Source organism: Tamandua tetradactyla, chromosome 3, assembly GCF_023851605.1.
Source record: "Tamandua tetradactyla isolate mTamTet1 chromosome 3, mTamTet1.pri, whole genome shotgun sequence".
Taxonomy (NCBI): domain Eukaryota; kingdom Metazoa; phylum Chordata; class Mammalia; order Pilosa; family Myrmecophagidae; genus Tamandua; species Tamandua tetradactyla.
Genome location: NC_135329.1, coordinates 129,896,410 through 129,911,339, shown reverse-complemented (window position 1 = coordinate 129,911,339; position 14,930 = coordinate 129,896,410). Strand labels below are relative to the sequence as shown.

At 33.8% G+C, this 14,930-nt stretch overlaps 1 protein-coding gene across 24 annotated transcripts in view; it reads left to right on the top strand.

Annotated features, from left to right (window-relative positions):
* The window catches only part of BAZ2B (bromodomain adjacent to zinc finger domain 2B), a 496,810-nt gene that overhangs the window by 421,256 nt on the left and 60,624 nt on the right, over window positions 1–14,930 (top strand). For 15 of the 24 annotated variants that reach the window (XM_077153953.1, XM_077153959.1, XM_077153949.1 and 12 more), the window contains 3 exons: window positions 1,080–1,124; window positions 1,425–1,457; window positions 2,694–2,759. In XM_077153953.1, the coding sequence (XP_077010068.1) occupies window positions 1,080–1,124; window positions 1,425–1,457; window positions 2,694–2,759 (144 nt within the window). The remainder of the gene's footprint in view (window positions 1–1,079; window positions 1,125–1,424; window positions 1,458–2,693; window positions 2,760–14,930) is intronic. The other 9 variants (XM_077153960.1, XM_077153964.1, XM_077153948.1 and 6 more) reach the window with 5 other exon arrangements.

Below are 14,930 nucleotides of genomic sequence, written 5' to 3'. Positions count from 1 at the left end.
TATGATTGTTATGTCAGTAGCAAAATATATGAAAGAAATAGCTTTCCTCAAAATGATTATCTAAATATTTGTTTAGCACAGATACAATATGTGTATAATGTGTGGTTTTGTTTGTATGTATATTGTATGTAAATATTTTTTATTTCATTATACAAGTATTATGTGATGCCTTTTTTGAGCTCTTTACATGGCAGGCATCAAATCAGAAATGCAAATTATTGCATAATACCTGTATATCGTTTTGCCGGATTAAATGATCCCACTCCTTCCAAACTATTTTGTGTGTGTTTATGTTTATGTTTCAGACAGAGTCCCAAATTTGATTCTCCCCTTACATTTTAACTTTCTCTTTGTTAATGTCCAACAAATTTTTTAACTATTCAAAATGAAGAGCATACAGAAACAACTATTCTTTTTCAATAATATTAGTTATTGTTAATTATTATAACTTCAAGTGTTTACAATTGTTTTCGTTTTGTTTTCCTAGCATGAAGAGTAAGAGGTATCCCTTTCCCACCCATTCTACTCCCCATCTTCCACTATTTTTGATAACTGATTACTGAGTGATCCTACTGGTGCTGGAAACAGCCCCCACCTGTTTATAAAGCCAGAGAACTGTTCGTTACATTTTCTACTCTTTTTGTTCTTTAGACTACTAACTGCTTTTGTGGCCACCCTTAATATTAATTTCATCCATAGTTTGCCATAATAAAAATATTGAAATTGGTGACATTAATAGAATTGTTTGTTGCCTTAAGCCCCACTCCTTTAGGATGGTGCCTTGAATTATAGGTGGGCAGAATATCTCAAACTATAAGAGTGTTTTGTCATGCTCATTCATATGCATTGTTTAGAAATGTTATAGATGCTGTTAATTATAGAGTGTATTTGAGAGTTGATCTTCAGTGTGGAGAAAGTTCTAACCATATTTGTGGGATTGGGCCATAATATATCAAAATGATAAAAAATACACGTGTTATTTGCATCTGATATGCTCTGATAAACTAGCTGATTTTCCCTAAAGATTAGATAGGTAATCTTTCCTAAAAATCATATATTGAAACTTTCTTATTTTTAAGGAAAAAGAAATGAGAAGACAGCAAGCTGTTCTTCTAAAGCATCAGGTCTGTATATATATATATATATATATATATGTATATATATATATATATATATATATATGTATATATATATATATATATAAAATACATTAAAATGTACATATTATAATTTTGTTTAAAGCTATTTGGGGGAAATCTTCAAAATATATTCTTAAAATTATCTAATATGATTCCTACTTGAGTTTTTCTTTCATCTTACAGTTTATTACCTTGCTTTGGTATTGGTGTCTTTTGGGGGGGTTATAAATTGGTTTTATGACTGTGATTTCTGTTTCATAATGTTGTGCCAACTCTTTCTACCAGGAGTTGGAGAGGCATAGACTAGATATGGTATGGGTATGTTTATTTTTGTACATCTAACACCGCATTGTGATTTGGTTGTGATATGGTTGTCATAGCAATGCATAAAGTGTAGCACTGGCTGCTGTCATATTACATACTGCTGCATGGCTTTACAGCACAGTGCATTGCATACATCTGCTTGTCTGTCTCTAAAGAAAGTATGATACATGTCCAAAGATTTTTCACTGAATTGTGCAAGCTTAATATAAGGCTGCTAAAAATTTACATTACTGATGTCACAGTGAAAGTTGGATCACTATACAAACAGATATAATTATGACACATATTCTCCCCTCATTCCAGATACAAAACTGCCATTGGTTACAATGGGAATTTTGAGTTAGGTTGATGAGAGAATATGAAATAGATTCTGGTTTTATAGACAAATTTTATAAATAATTTTAGAATTACCCCTTTTGGGAAGACCAAATATAATTAAACAAAAGATTAGATATTATAAATATATGATACTTTCCTTTAAAATAAAATGAGACTTTCAAATTAGTGCTTACCTTATTTCCTTACTGTGCTTTTTAGGTTCCACTTAATAATTAGCCCATAGTGTGGCTTTTTGTGGCTTTAAATAGCACATCAAGTGGCAGACATCAGTAAATAGTAATATCCCATTTCATTGTTGTGTGTATATGAGCCAAAACTAGCTTAAGTAAATTGGTATAAAATTTTCAAAAAAAGGAACTTTCTAATTTTTTGTTGACTTATTGGATTTACAAAATAATTTGGGTATTTGAAATAAAATTAACCAATTCTAAAACCATGATGTGAAAGTGGTTGTAAATCAATTTCTGCCTAATATAAAAAATTTAAGAATAACACAGCCTTTAGTTTAATTGGCTATAGTAAGTATTTGTGGTTTTTCTAATAGCAGATGTAAGGTAACTGACCTGTTCTAGCCAACCATTATGCTTTTTGTTCTGCCAGCTTTTGAAGGAGCATCACAACTGACCATAAGTAAATCTTGTATGCTTCTGTTTACACTGTCTCCATGTTCATTGCTTTACCTTTTTGCTTTTTATTGTTCTTGTATTTGCTTTCTAAACCTGAACTAAAACATGCACAGACTGGCCATTCTTGTCTTATATTTAGTTTTTACTGTGACTTGTCTATAAATGCTAAACATGCTATTCCAAGTTGTTGTGTTTTTTTTTCCATTTTAAAATCAAACTGTTAACTGTGGTTGAGTTATTTTCCTAATTTTATCTGGCCTAATAGGAACGAGAGAGAAGGCGACAGCATATGATGCTTATGAAAGCTATGGAAGCTCGTAAAAAAGCAGAAGTAAGTGTATGTTTCTAGAAAAAAAATTACCTTGCCATAAATTATTTTTTTCCTAAAGCACTGGCTGTTCTAAATATAAATTTTTCAAGCATGGATTTGTCGTGGTTTACTGGCTTTCATAAGCAAACCAAAGATTAAAGATAGTAATTGAGTGCTTTTGGAACATAACACAATGTAAGAAGGGCTCCAATGTGTGTTAATTCTACTGACTGAGGTTTTAATCACTTTTTTTTAATGAAATAAATGCATTGATTTGGATAAAAGTAGCTAATTGTTACTGTAAAAAAAGTTTTACAAAACTATTATAGCTGCCTGGACAAGACTTATGAATCCTGATTGAAACACTAATCACTCCAACCAGGGACTTTAGAGTGCGTTGCCCTCAAACTGAGAGTATACCTCTAGGTTGTATGATTGTCAAATGACACAAGCATCTAATTAGTGAAAATGACACTTTTTGGTCTAGAAGTTGAGAGGCCTATATATGAATATTTTGGTCTCAAGCTATCAGCACTATTTAACTGAAGATGCATATATTCTACAATGAAACACTTTGTAACTCTTCATGAGTGGTCCTCAAGGAGAGGTGATTTTGTCCCTTAGGAGACATTGGGCAATATCTGAAGACGTGTGGTTCTCATAACTAAGAGGATGTGACTGTCATCTAGTGAGTAAACACAGGCATGCTGCTAAACATCCCACAATGCATAGGACAGTCTCCACAACAAAGAATTATCTGATCCAAATGTCAGTAGTACCGAGGTGGAGAAATCCTGGTTTATGCTTTTAAAAGTTTCTTGGACATGTGAATTAGGAGAATATTTGAATATGCTTATAGCAACATATTAATAATAACCCAAAACAGTAAATGTCTGTTAATAATAAAATGAATAAATAAATTTTGTTCTTCACATAACAAAATAAACTACAGCAATGAAAAAGAATAAATGATAGCATGCACCAACATAGATAAACCACATAAATAAATATTGAGCCAAATAATTAAATGCAAAAAATTGCAATTTCATTCCATTATTATAAATTTCAAAAAGAAGTAAAATTAACCAATATTTTTAGGAACACATATATAGATAGTGTAACTATAAAAATGTCATTTTCTCTGGAGTAAGGGAAGAGATCGTAATTGGGAAGAAGTGTACACAGAGGGCTTCAAAGGTGCTGCTGAGTTCTTAACTTGAGTTTTGGTTGATGTGTTTACATCATATCATAATTAGTTTTTAAATTATACATATGTATTTCATATGTGTTTCTGTATGTAGCATATATTTATAAATATATTGAGCACAATGTTTCAGAAAAGTGAAATTTAAAAAATGAAGAAAATACACCAAAATATATTTATATATGTTCACAGGGATCATTATTACAATGTTACATATAAAATTTAAAAAAAAAGAATCTAATGTTGATCCCTAAAGGAGCAGGGAATCATTTGTAGCCATTAAAAAGAATGGGACTGATCTGTTGATGCCATTAAACAAAGATTTCCGAGATAAACTGTGAACTAAAAAATGTATGACATAAAACAATGCATATAATATACACTGTTTGTATAAATTTTAAAAGAATATCCATATATTTGCTGCTCTATACATAAATATGTTTTCCTTGAAAATACAGGAGGAACTTCATGGTGGATACTTTTGCATATACATTTTAGGAGTACAGGTGCAGACAGGGAGAATTTTTCCATTTATTTTATATCTGTTAATTTTCTTTATTAAGTTTTTGTATCATTTTTATTTAATATTTTTTAAAAGCAATAAAAGTAAAATTAATTAAAGAAATATTCTGCATGTCAATACATAATTTTTCTAAAATGGTCATTGAGTAACAGCACAAGTACAAAAAATTTTAAATCCTAAAGAAAATGGATGGTATCATCTCAGAATATGAAGATCAAATTTGACCCAAGAAGAAAGGGAAAACTTAGATAGCACAATTATAATCATAAAAACGGGAAAAGTGAATATAAAGTTAACCATTGATAAAAAAAACCATGGCCCCAAAAGAACAAATAATATGAATGTTACTGAAAATTTAGGATGTCTTAGAAAATATAAATGCAGCATGACTTTAATTCCTGATAAGGATAGTATGAAACAAAACAAATAACTATATATTAATCTCATTTATGAGCATATTATATTAGGTGAAATTTTTCTAAATAAAATCTAATAAAAAAGAAAATAATGCTTTGTAATCAAGCAGAAAATATTTCAATACTGAAGTAGGCCAATATCTGGATATCTATCAATAGACACTATTAATAGACACTAGAAAATAGTTAATAAAATTTAACACCTACTTCTAATTTTAAAAGTTCTGAAGGAAAGTATATGTAATTCATATCACTTAACAAACACCAAAAATAAATATTATTCTAAATGGTAAGGTGCTGAAACCATTTCATCTCATATCAGGAACTTGACAGGGATGCCCACTAAGTGATATATATGCATTGATAAAAAAAAAAGGCAAAAAGCTCTCTTTTGAGTATATTACTGAGTTCATAAAAAACCCAAGATAGAATCACCTTCTAAAAAAGTTATTAGAATTAATAAGACTGTCTGCTAAGAGTACTAGTAAATCTGTGAAAGGAACGCAAAAAAGGTAATAGCTTTTCATTATCCAGTAGTAGCCACTCATAAAAGGAGTAATGGCAAAAAAAAAAACCCATAAAAGATCCTGGAAAAGATTTGTTAAGACACTATTTTATAAATTAAAAGATATTGCTGAATGACTGAGAATAATTTGAACATAAGTGAGAAAACATCAAGTAATTTGACAGGTGTATATGCAATTCATGCAATTCCAGTTATCTCAACATGGTTGTTAAAAAATACAGGACATTATACAAAGACATGAATATCATGGGGTAGAGATCATATGGGCCACCTTAAAATCTGTCCACCACAGTCAGCCTTCTTCTCCCCAATGATTTCCATTTCCATCATTTCCACATGCAAAATACACTGACCTCTTCACAACATTTCCAAGAGTCTCAACACTTTATAGCACTATCTCAAAGTCCAAAATCTCAGCATCCAAATTAGGTCCAGGTATAGATGAGGCTCCTCCCCATTTATGAACTGTGAAACTAAATAGACAAGTCATGTGCTTCCAACATACCCAACATACAGGCATAGGATGACAACGGTTGACATTCTGACTCAGAAAGGAGGAAACTAGAAGGTAAAAATATGAGTCACTGGTTCACAGCAGTTCCAAAATCTAGGTGGACAAATGTTAAGAGTTTCTTAATAATAAGATATCATTTGTTTATTGATGTACCTAATAAATTTATAAGCATTTCAAAATGTATCAGCAAAATGTCTTTTTGCCTCTGCTAAGATAAGGAATGGATAGGGACTTATAGCTAGTTTTTCTGAGAATTAAAAGAAAAGTAGATTTCTCAAGTGTTCTTCCTTCAAATATAAGTAAAAGATTTTCTCTAGTGAAGAAACAATAAATTCAACATTTTCTCTTCTTTCAGGTATAAAAACTAACTAGGCCTGAGAGCAAAACTGTGTATATGTGTCTTAGCTGATATTTAATATTTAAAATAATTATCTTTTTTATATAGAGAGCTCTATTTATTTTACTCTAGCTATTTTGTTGTTGTTGTTAAAGCCAATCATTCAAGTAACTGTTGCTTTAAATAGCCGTATAATAACATAGGTCATAAATAATCCTTTATCAGAATGTTTGACAGAATCCCTGTAGGTAAAGCCGAGTGCTCAAAATATTATTCTTTGGTAACTATAGGCCTGTGAATAGGACCGCTCACAGACTGGGTGACTTCGCCATTCTGACTTTAAATTATGTTTCTCTATTGCATGATATTTATAGATCTGTGATCAACTAAGTTTTGTTTTGTTACGCTTTGTTTTAATATTTTAAACTGCTACTGTGTGCCCAGCATAATATTTCATACTGCGTTAAAAACGAAAGGTATATTCAAAATGCTTATAACTTATCAGATTATTTACATAGTTAAACAGTATAAACATTTAAACAGTATAAAGAATTAAACTAAATATTGCACTTATTTTTTGAACAGAAGACCCAAACTTTCACCTAGATTTTTTTATATAAACTTGTACCACTGTGGGTTGTTAACAAAATCTTCCTGAATGTAGTTGTCCATTGCCTCATTATTACTTCCCATACACAAGAGGTAGCTAGAGCAGTGTTGATAATTACTATATCTTGGCTTCATGTTCTGTTTCCTGTTACCTCCTAATTACCCAAATATGTTAGTTTCTAACATATTAATTACTAATATCTAATGACTATTGAGAGAACAAACTTTAGTAAAGTTTCAAACTTTTCAACTTTAAAACTCACACATGGCCAGTACAAAATTCTGAATTGGCTTATGTATAACCCTTGATTCTAATCTTTAATATCTTTAGATCTTTAAGTATTAAATTGAGAAGAAAAAAGAAGCAGAGTAGATAAATGAAAATGAAGCTGTTGTGAGTAGTATTTGAAGAAAAAGGAGATTAAAAAAAAAAAAGAAATTGCTGTCACCTTGTTTATTAAAAATCTCTTGACATCTGAAATTATTCCGTGATACCTTCCCCACATTTATCAAAGGAGGTAGCACAAACACCTTTCTTCTGATTCTTTATGTATACTACACTGATCTTACTTTTCGATTTAGTGTTATTTCATAATATATCTTTTAAAAAGACCCAAAATTTCTATTGCTTCTGTAATTTAAACATCTAATTTCTGTAGTTCTTCCTATATATATACATATATACAGTAGTAAGAAAATTCAGACTTAGTAAATTATCCAATTATTATTATTATCATATGAATTTTGTATTGTTATTATATATCATAATAGTTATTTTCAGAAAGTGAGAAAGAACAGTCTTTAGCCTCATGAACAAAATGGCTTATTCTAGGTATAACTGAAGTAATATGAAGTACATTTTCTTTCATTGGTACTAAGGCACTGGAAACTTAAGGTTGGTTTGAGGAGCATGAGGAAGTAGCACTTAGCTCAAAATCTCCTGTTTCAACTATAAATACTTCATACTATATCAGTTACAAATATGTAATCACTTATTAACTGAATTAACAACCATAGTAATCAGCAACAGAGTCTTTCGTATGTCTCCCTAAGGGTCAATAAACTACAAAAGGTTAATAAACATGCACCTCTCATAGAATAACTATGTCAGCACTTAGGAGAGAAAATCATAAGATGGAAGTTACTAGTTCAAATTTCAAAAGTTATCTAATAAGCAGTTTGAAAGCTGGACAAATTTCATAGCCCCAGATTCAAATGATGAGAATATTCATAATCCTATATTTTTATCAATCATTATTGTGTGAAAAATATCATGTGGAATTGTACATTTTATTTCAACAAACCCATTTTTCAATTAGAGATATAAAATAAAAATGTACTCTACTTTAATTTTAAAATTAAGTTGTCTCACAAAAAACAAATGTATAATGGTTTATAGGGACTATTCAATAAAATGTCATGCAATAAAGTAAATGTTTTAATTTAGAGGTATTAAAATCTCTGTTATCTGATTCAAGAATTAGTAACAATTTTTATTTGAATTTAAGAGACATTTATATAGCTATAGCTATTTTACACAATGTTTAAAAATATAAATATAAATATATATATAAATATAAATATAAATATAAAATATAGAAGTTTTTATGGAGTACTTAAGTGAGTTTTAAGCAATTGTGATAATTGGAAAGTTTCATTCTCTTTAAATATGATTACTTTATAGTTAAAGAATATAAGAAGCATCTTTTGGGTTCTTCAGACAGGTGTTCACAATTTAATCATTTTTAAATTTAATCTTCACATTATTTGAAATGTAAAAATTATAGTCTCGACTTCCTGAGAAGATGGTGGCTTATTAAGACACGCGGGTCGTAGTTCCTCCTCCAGAACAGCTACTAAACAAATAGAAACGGTACAGAACAGCTCCCGGAGCCACGACAGAGACCAAAAAGACAGCGTACCCCATTCTGGAACGGCTGAACCAGCAGGGAGAATCCGCAGCAGTGAGATCACCGAGGGGCACACGCTTCACGGGCCGGGGCGGCTGGCGGCCGGAGTCCTTCCCTCCCTCCTTCCCGGGCTGGCTGGGAGAATTGGACAGGCGGTCTCCTCAAGCCACAGCGGCTGGAGCCCCCCCCACGCACGGCCCCCCGGACCAGCTGGGAGAATTGGATCGGAGGTCCCCCAAGCCGCAGAGACCAGCGACCGGGGTCCCTTCCACACACATGGCTTCCCGGTTCAGCTAGGAACTTTGGATAGGCACTCCCCCAAGCCGCGGCGGCCGGCGCCCCTTGCCACTCTTGGAGTCCCGGGCCAGCTGGGAGATTTGGACTGGCACTCCCCCAAGCCGCGGAGGCCGGCGACCCTCCCCACCTGTGGATTCCCGGGTCGGCTGGGAGATTCGGATCGGCACTCCCCCAAGCTGCGGCGGGCGGCGCCCCCCCATGCGCGGATTCCTGGGCCGGCTAGGAGACCCGAAACGGCACTCCCCCAAGCCACTTCGGCTGGCGACCCTCCCCCACAGCGAGAGTTTTCCAAAGTTAAAGGAGCCACAGCATCTCTTACTGGTGGGACCCGCAGACAGACGAACACCACGAGCGCCACCTACTGGGCAGGATAAGAAAAACAGAGCCCAGAGATTTCACAGAAAAATCTTTCAACCTGCTGGGTCCCACACCCAGGGAAATCTGATTAAATGCCCAGACGCCAGCAGAAAATAAGGGATTCCGCCCGGAAAATTGAAGATATGGCCGAGTCAAAGGAACAAACCAATAGTTCAAATGAGATACAGGAGCTGAGACAACTAATGCTGAATATACGAACAGAAATGGAAAACCTCTTCAAAAACCAAATCAATAAATTGAGGGAGGACATGAAGAAGGCAAGGGATAAACAAAAAGAAGAAATGGAAAGTCTGAAAAAACAAATCACAGAACTTATGGGAGTGAAGGACAAAGTAGAAAAGATGGAAAGAACAATGGATACCTACGATGATAGATTTAAAGAGACAGAAGCTACAATTAGTGAACTGGAGGGTGGAACATCTGAATTCCAAAAAGAAACAGAAACTATAGGGAAAAGAATGGAAAATTTTGAGCAGGGGATCAGGGAACTGAATGACAATATGAAGCACACAAATATACGTGTTGTGGGTGTCCCAGAGGAGAAGACAAGGGAAAAGGAGGAGAAAAACTAATGGAAGAAATTATCACTGAAAATTTCCCAACTCTTATGAAAGACCTAAAATTACAGATCCAAGAAGTGCAGCGCACCCCAAAGAGATTAGAACCATATAGGCGTTCCCCAAGACACTTACTAGTTAGAACGTCAGAGATCAAAGAGAAAGAGAGGATCTTGAAAGCAGCGAGAGAGAAGCAATCCATCACATACAAGGGAAACCCAATAAGACTATGTGTAGATTTCTCAGCAGAAACCATGGAGGCTAGAAGACAGTGGGAAGATATATTTAAATTACTAAAACAGAAAAACTGCCACCAAGACTTCTATATCCAGCAAAACTGTCCTTCAAAAATGAGGGAGAAATTAAAATATTTTCAGACAAAAACTCACTGAGAGAATTTGTGACCAAGAGACCAGCTCTGCAAGAAATACTATAGGGAGCACTGGAGTCAGATACAAAAAGACAGAAGAGAGAGGTGTGGGAAGAGTGTAGAAAGAAGGAAAATCAGATATGATATATATAATACAAAAGGCAAAATGGTAGAGGAAAATATTATCCAAACAGTAATAACACTAAATGTTAATGGACTGAATTCCCCAATCAAAAGACATAGACTGGCAGAATGGATTAAAAAACGGGATCCTTCTATATGCTGTCTACAGGAAACACATCTTAGACCCAAAGATAAACACAGGTTGAAAGTGAAAGGTTAGGAAAAGATATTTCATGCAAATAACAACCAGAAAAGAGCAGGAGTAGCTATACTAATATCCAACAAATTAGACTTCAAATGTAAAACAGTTAAAAGAGACAAAGAAGGACACTATCTACTAATAAAAGGAACAATTAAATGAGAAGACATAACAATCATAAATATTTATGCAGCAAATCAGAATGCCCCAAAAAACGTGAGGAATACCCTGCAAACACTGAAAAGGGAAATACACACATATACCATAATAGTTGGAGACTTCAATTCACCACTCTCAGCAATGGACAGAACACCTATACAGAGGATCAATAAAGAAATAGAGAATTTGAATATTACAATAAATGAGCTAGACTTAACAGACATTTATAGGACATTAAATCCCACAACAGCAGGATACACCTTTTTCTCAAGTGCTCATGGATCATTCTCAAAGATAGACTATATGCTGGGTCACAAAGCAAGTCTTAACAAATTTAAAAAGATTGAAATCATACACAACACTTTCTCGGATCATAAAGGAATGAAGTTGGAAATCAATAATAGGCGGAGTGCCAGAAAATTCACAAATACGTGGAGGCTCAACAGCACACTCCTAAACAACCAGTGGGTCAAGGAAGAAATGCAAGAGAAATTAGTAAATATCTCGAGGCGAATGAAAACGAAAACACAACATATCAAAACCTATGGGACGCAGCAAAGGCAGTGCTAAGAGGGAAATTTATTGCCCTAAATGCCTATATCAGAAAAGAAGAAAAGGCAAAAATGCAGGAATTAACTGTCTACTTGGAAGAACTGGAGAAAGAACAGCAAACTAACCCCAAAGCAAGCAAAAGGAAAGAAATAACAAAGATTAGAGCAGAAATAAATGAAATTGAAAACATGAAAACAATAGAGAAAATCAATAAGACCAGAAGTTGGTTCTATGGGAAAATCAATAAGATTGATGGGCCCTTAGCAAGATTGACAAAAAGAAGAAGAGAGAGGACGCAAATAAATAAGATCAGAAATGGAAGAGGAGACATAACCACTGACGTCACAGAAATAAAGGAGGTTATAACAGGATACTATGAACAACTTTATGCTAATAAATACAACAATTTAGATGAAATGGACGGGTTCCTGGAAAGGCATGAACAACCAACTTTGACTCAAGAAGAAACAGATGACCTCAACAAACCAATCACAAGTAAAGAAATTGAATCAGTCATTCAAAAGCTTCCTATAAAGAAAAGTCCAGGACCAGACGGCTTCACATCTGAATTCTACCAAACATTCCAGAAAGAATTAGTACCAACTCTCCTCAAACTCTTCAAAAAAATCGAAGTGGAGGGAAAGCTACCTAATTCATTCTATGAAGCCAACATCACCCTCATACCAAAACCAGGCAAAGATATTACAAAAAAAGAAAACTACAGACCAATCTCTCTAATGAATATAGATGCAAAAATCCTCAACAAAATTCTAGCAAATCGAATCCAACAATACATTAAAAGAATTATACATCATGACCAAGTAGGATTCATCCCAGGTATGCAAGGATGGTTCAACATAAGAAAATCAATTAACGTAATACACCATATCAACAAATCAAAGCAGAAAAATCACATGATCATCTCAATTGATGCAGAGAAGGCATTTGACAACATTCAACATCCTTTCCTGTTGAAAACACTTCAAAAGATAGGAATACAAGGGAACTTCCTTAAAATGATAGAGGGAATATATGAAAAACCCACAGCTAATATCATCCTCAATGGGGAAAAATTGAAAACTTTCCCCCTAAGATCAGGAACAAGACAAGGATGTCCGTTATCACCACTATTATTTAAAATAGTGTTGGAGGTTCTAGCCAGAGCAATTAGACAAGAAAAAGAAATACAAGGCATCAAAATTGGAAAGGAAGAAGTAAAACTATCACTGTTTGCAGACGATATGATACTATACGTCGAAAACTCGGAAAAATCCACAACAAAACTACTAGAGCTATTAAATGAGTACAGCACAGTAGCAGGTTACAAGATCAGCATTCAAAAATCTGTAGCATTTCTATACACTAGCAATGAACAAGCTGAGGGGGAAATCAAGAAACAAATCCCATTTACAATTGCAACTAAAAGAATAAAATACCTAGAAATAAATTTAACTAAAGAGACAAAAAACCTATACAAAGAAAACTACAAAAAACTGTTAAAAGAAATCACAGAAGACCTAAATAGATGGAAGGGCGTACCATGTTCATGGATTGGAAGACTAAATATAGTTAAGATGTCAATCCTACCTAAATTGATTTACAGATTCAATGCAATACAAATCAAAATCCCAACAACTTATTTTTCAGAAATAGAAAAACCAATAAGCAAATTTATCTGGAAGGGCAGGATGCCCCAAATGCTAAAAGTATCTTGAGGAAAAAAAACGAAGCTGGAGTTCTCACGCTGCTGAACTTTAAGGCATATTATGAAGCCACAGTGGTCAAAACAGCATGGTATTGGCATAAAGATAGATATATCGACCAATGGAATTGAATAGAGTGCTCAGATATAGACCCTCTCATCTGTGGACATTTGATCTTTGATAAGGCAGTCAAGCCAACTCACCTGGGACAGAACAGTCTCTTCAATAAATGGTGCCTAGAAAACTGGATATCCATATGCAAAAGAATGAAAGAAGACCCGTATCTCACACCCTATACAAAAGTTAATTCAAAAGGTATCAAAGATCTAAACATTAGGTCTAAGACCATAAAACAGTTAGAGGAAAATGTAGGGAGATATCTTATGAAACTTACAATTGGAGGCGGTTTTATGGACCTTAAACCTAAAGCAAGAGCACTGAAGAAAGAAAGAAATAAATGGGAGCTCCTCAAATTTAAACACTTTTGTGCATCAAAGAACTTCATCAAGAAAGTAGAAAGACAGCCTACACAATGGGAGACAATATTTGGAAACGACATATCAGATAAAGGTCTAGTATCCAGACTTTATAAAGAGATTGTTTAACTCAACAACAAAAAGACAGCCAACCCAATTACAAAATGGGAAAAAAACTTGAACAGACACCTCTCAGAAGAGGAAATACAAATGGCCAAAAGGCACATGAAGAGATGCTCAATGTTCCTGGCCATTAGAGAAATGCAAATCAAAATCACAATGAGATATCATCTCACCCCCACCAGAATGGCCATTATCAACAAAACAGAAAATGACAAGTGCTAGACAGGATGCAGAGAAAGAGGCACACTTATCCACTGTTGGAGGGAATGTCAAATGGTGCAACCACTGTGGAAGGCAGTTTGGCGGTTCCTCAAAAAACTGAATATAGAATTGCCATACGACCCAGCAATACCATTGCTAGGTATCTACTCAAAGGACTTAAGGGCAAAGACACAAACGGACATTTGCACACCAATGTTTATAGCAGTGTTATTTACAATCGCAAAGAGATGGAAACAGCCAAAATGTCCATCAACAGACAAGTGGCTAAACAAACTGTGGTATATACATACGATGGAATATTATGCAACTTTAAGACAGGATAAACTTATGAAGCATGTAATAACATGGATGGGCCTAGAAAACATTATGCTGAGTGAGTCTAGCCAAAAACTAAAGGACAAATACTGTATGGTCCCACTGATGTGAACCGACATTCGAGAATAAACTTGGAATATGTCATTGGTAACAGAGACCAGGAGGAGTTAGAAACAGGGTAAGGTAATGTGTAATTGGAGCTGAAGGGATACAGACTGTGCAACAGGACTAGATACAAAAACTCAAAAATGGGCAGCACAATAATACCTAATTGTAAATTAATCATGTTAAAACACTGAATGAAGCTGCATCTGAGGTATAGGTTTTGTTTGTTTGTTTGTTTGTGTCATTTTTTTCTTTTCCTTTTTTTTTACTATTATTATTATTTTTATTTTTTTCTCTATATTAACATTCTATATCTTTTTCTGTTGTTTTGCTAGTTCTTTTCCTAAATTTATGCAAATGTACTAAGAAATGATGATCATGCATCTATGTGATGATATTAAGAATTACTGATTGCATATGTAGAATGGAATGATTTCTAAATGTTGTGTTAATTTCTTTTTTTTCTTCAATTAATAAAAAAATGGATATCTTGGTTAGCTTATCCATAGGCACATTTAAATAAAGTATTGAAATAATCATTGTAAAACCTGTGTTTGCACAGTAAGTTTCATAA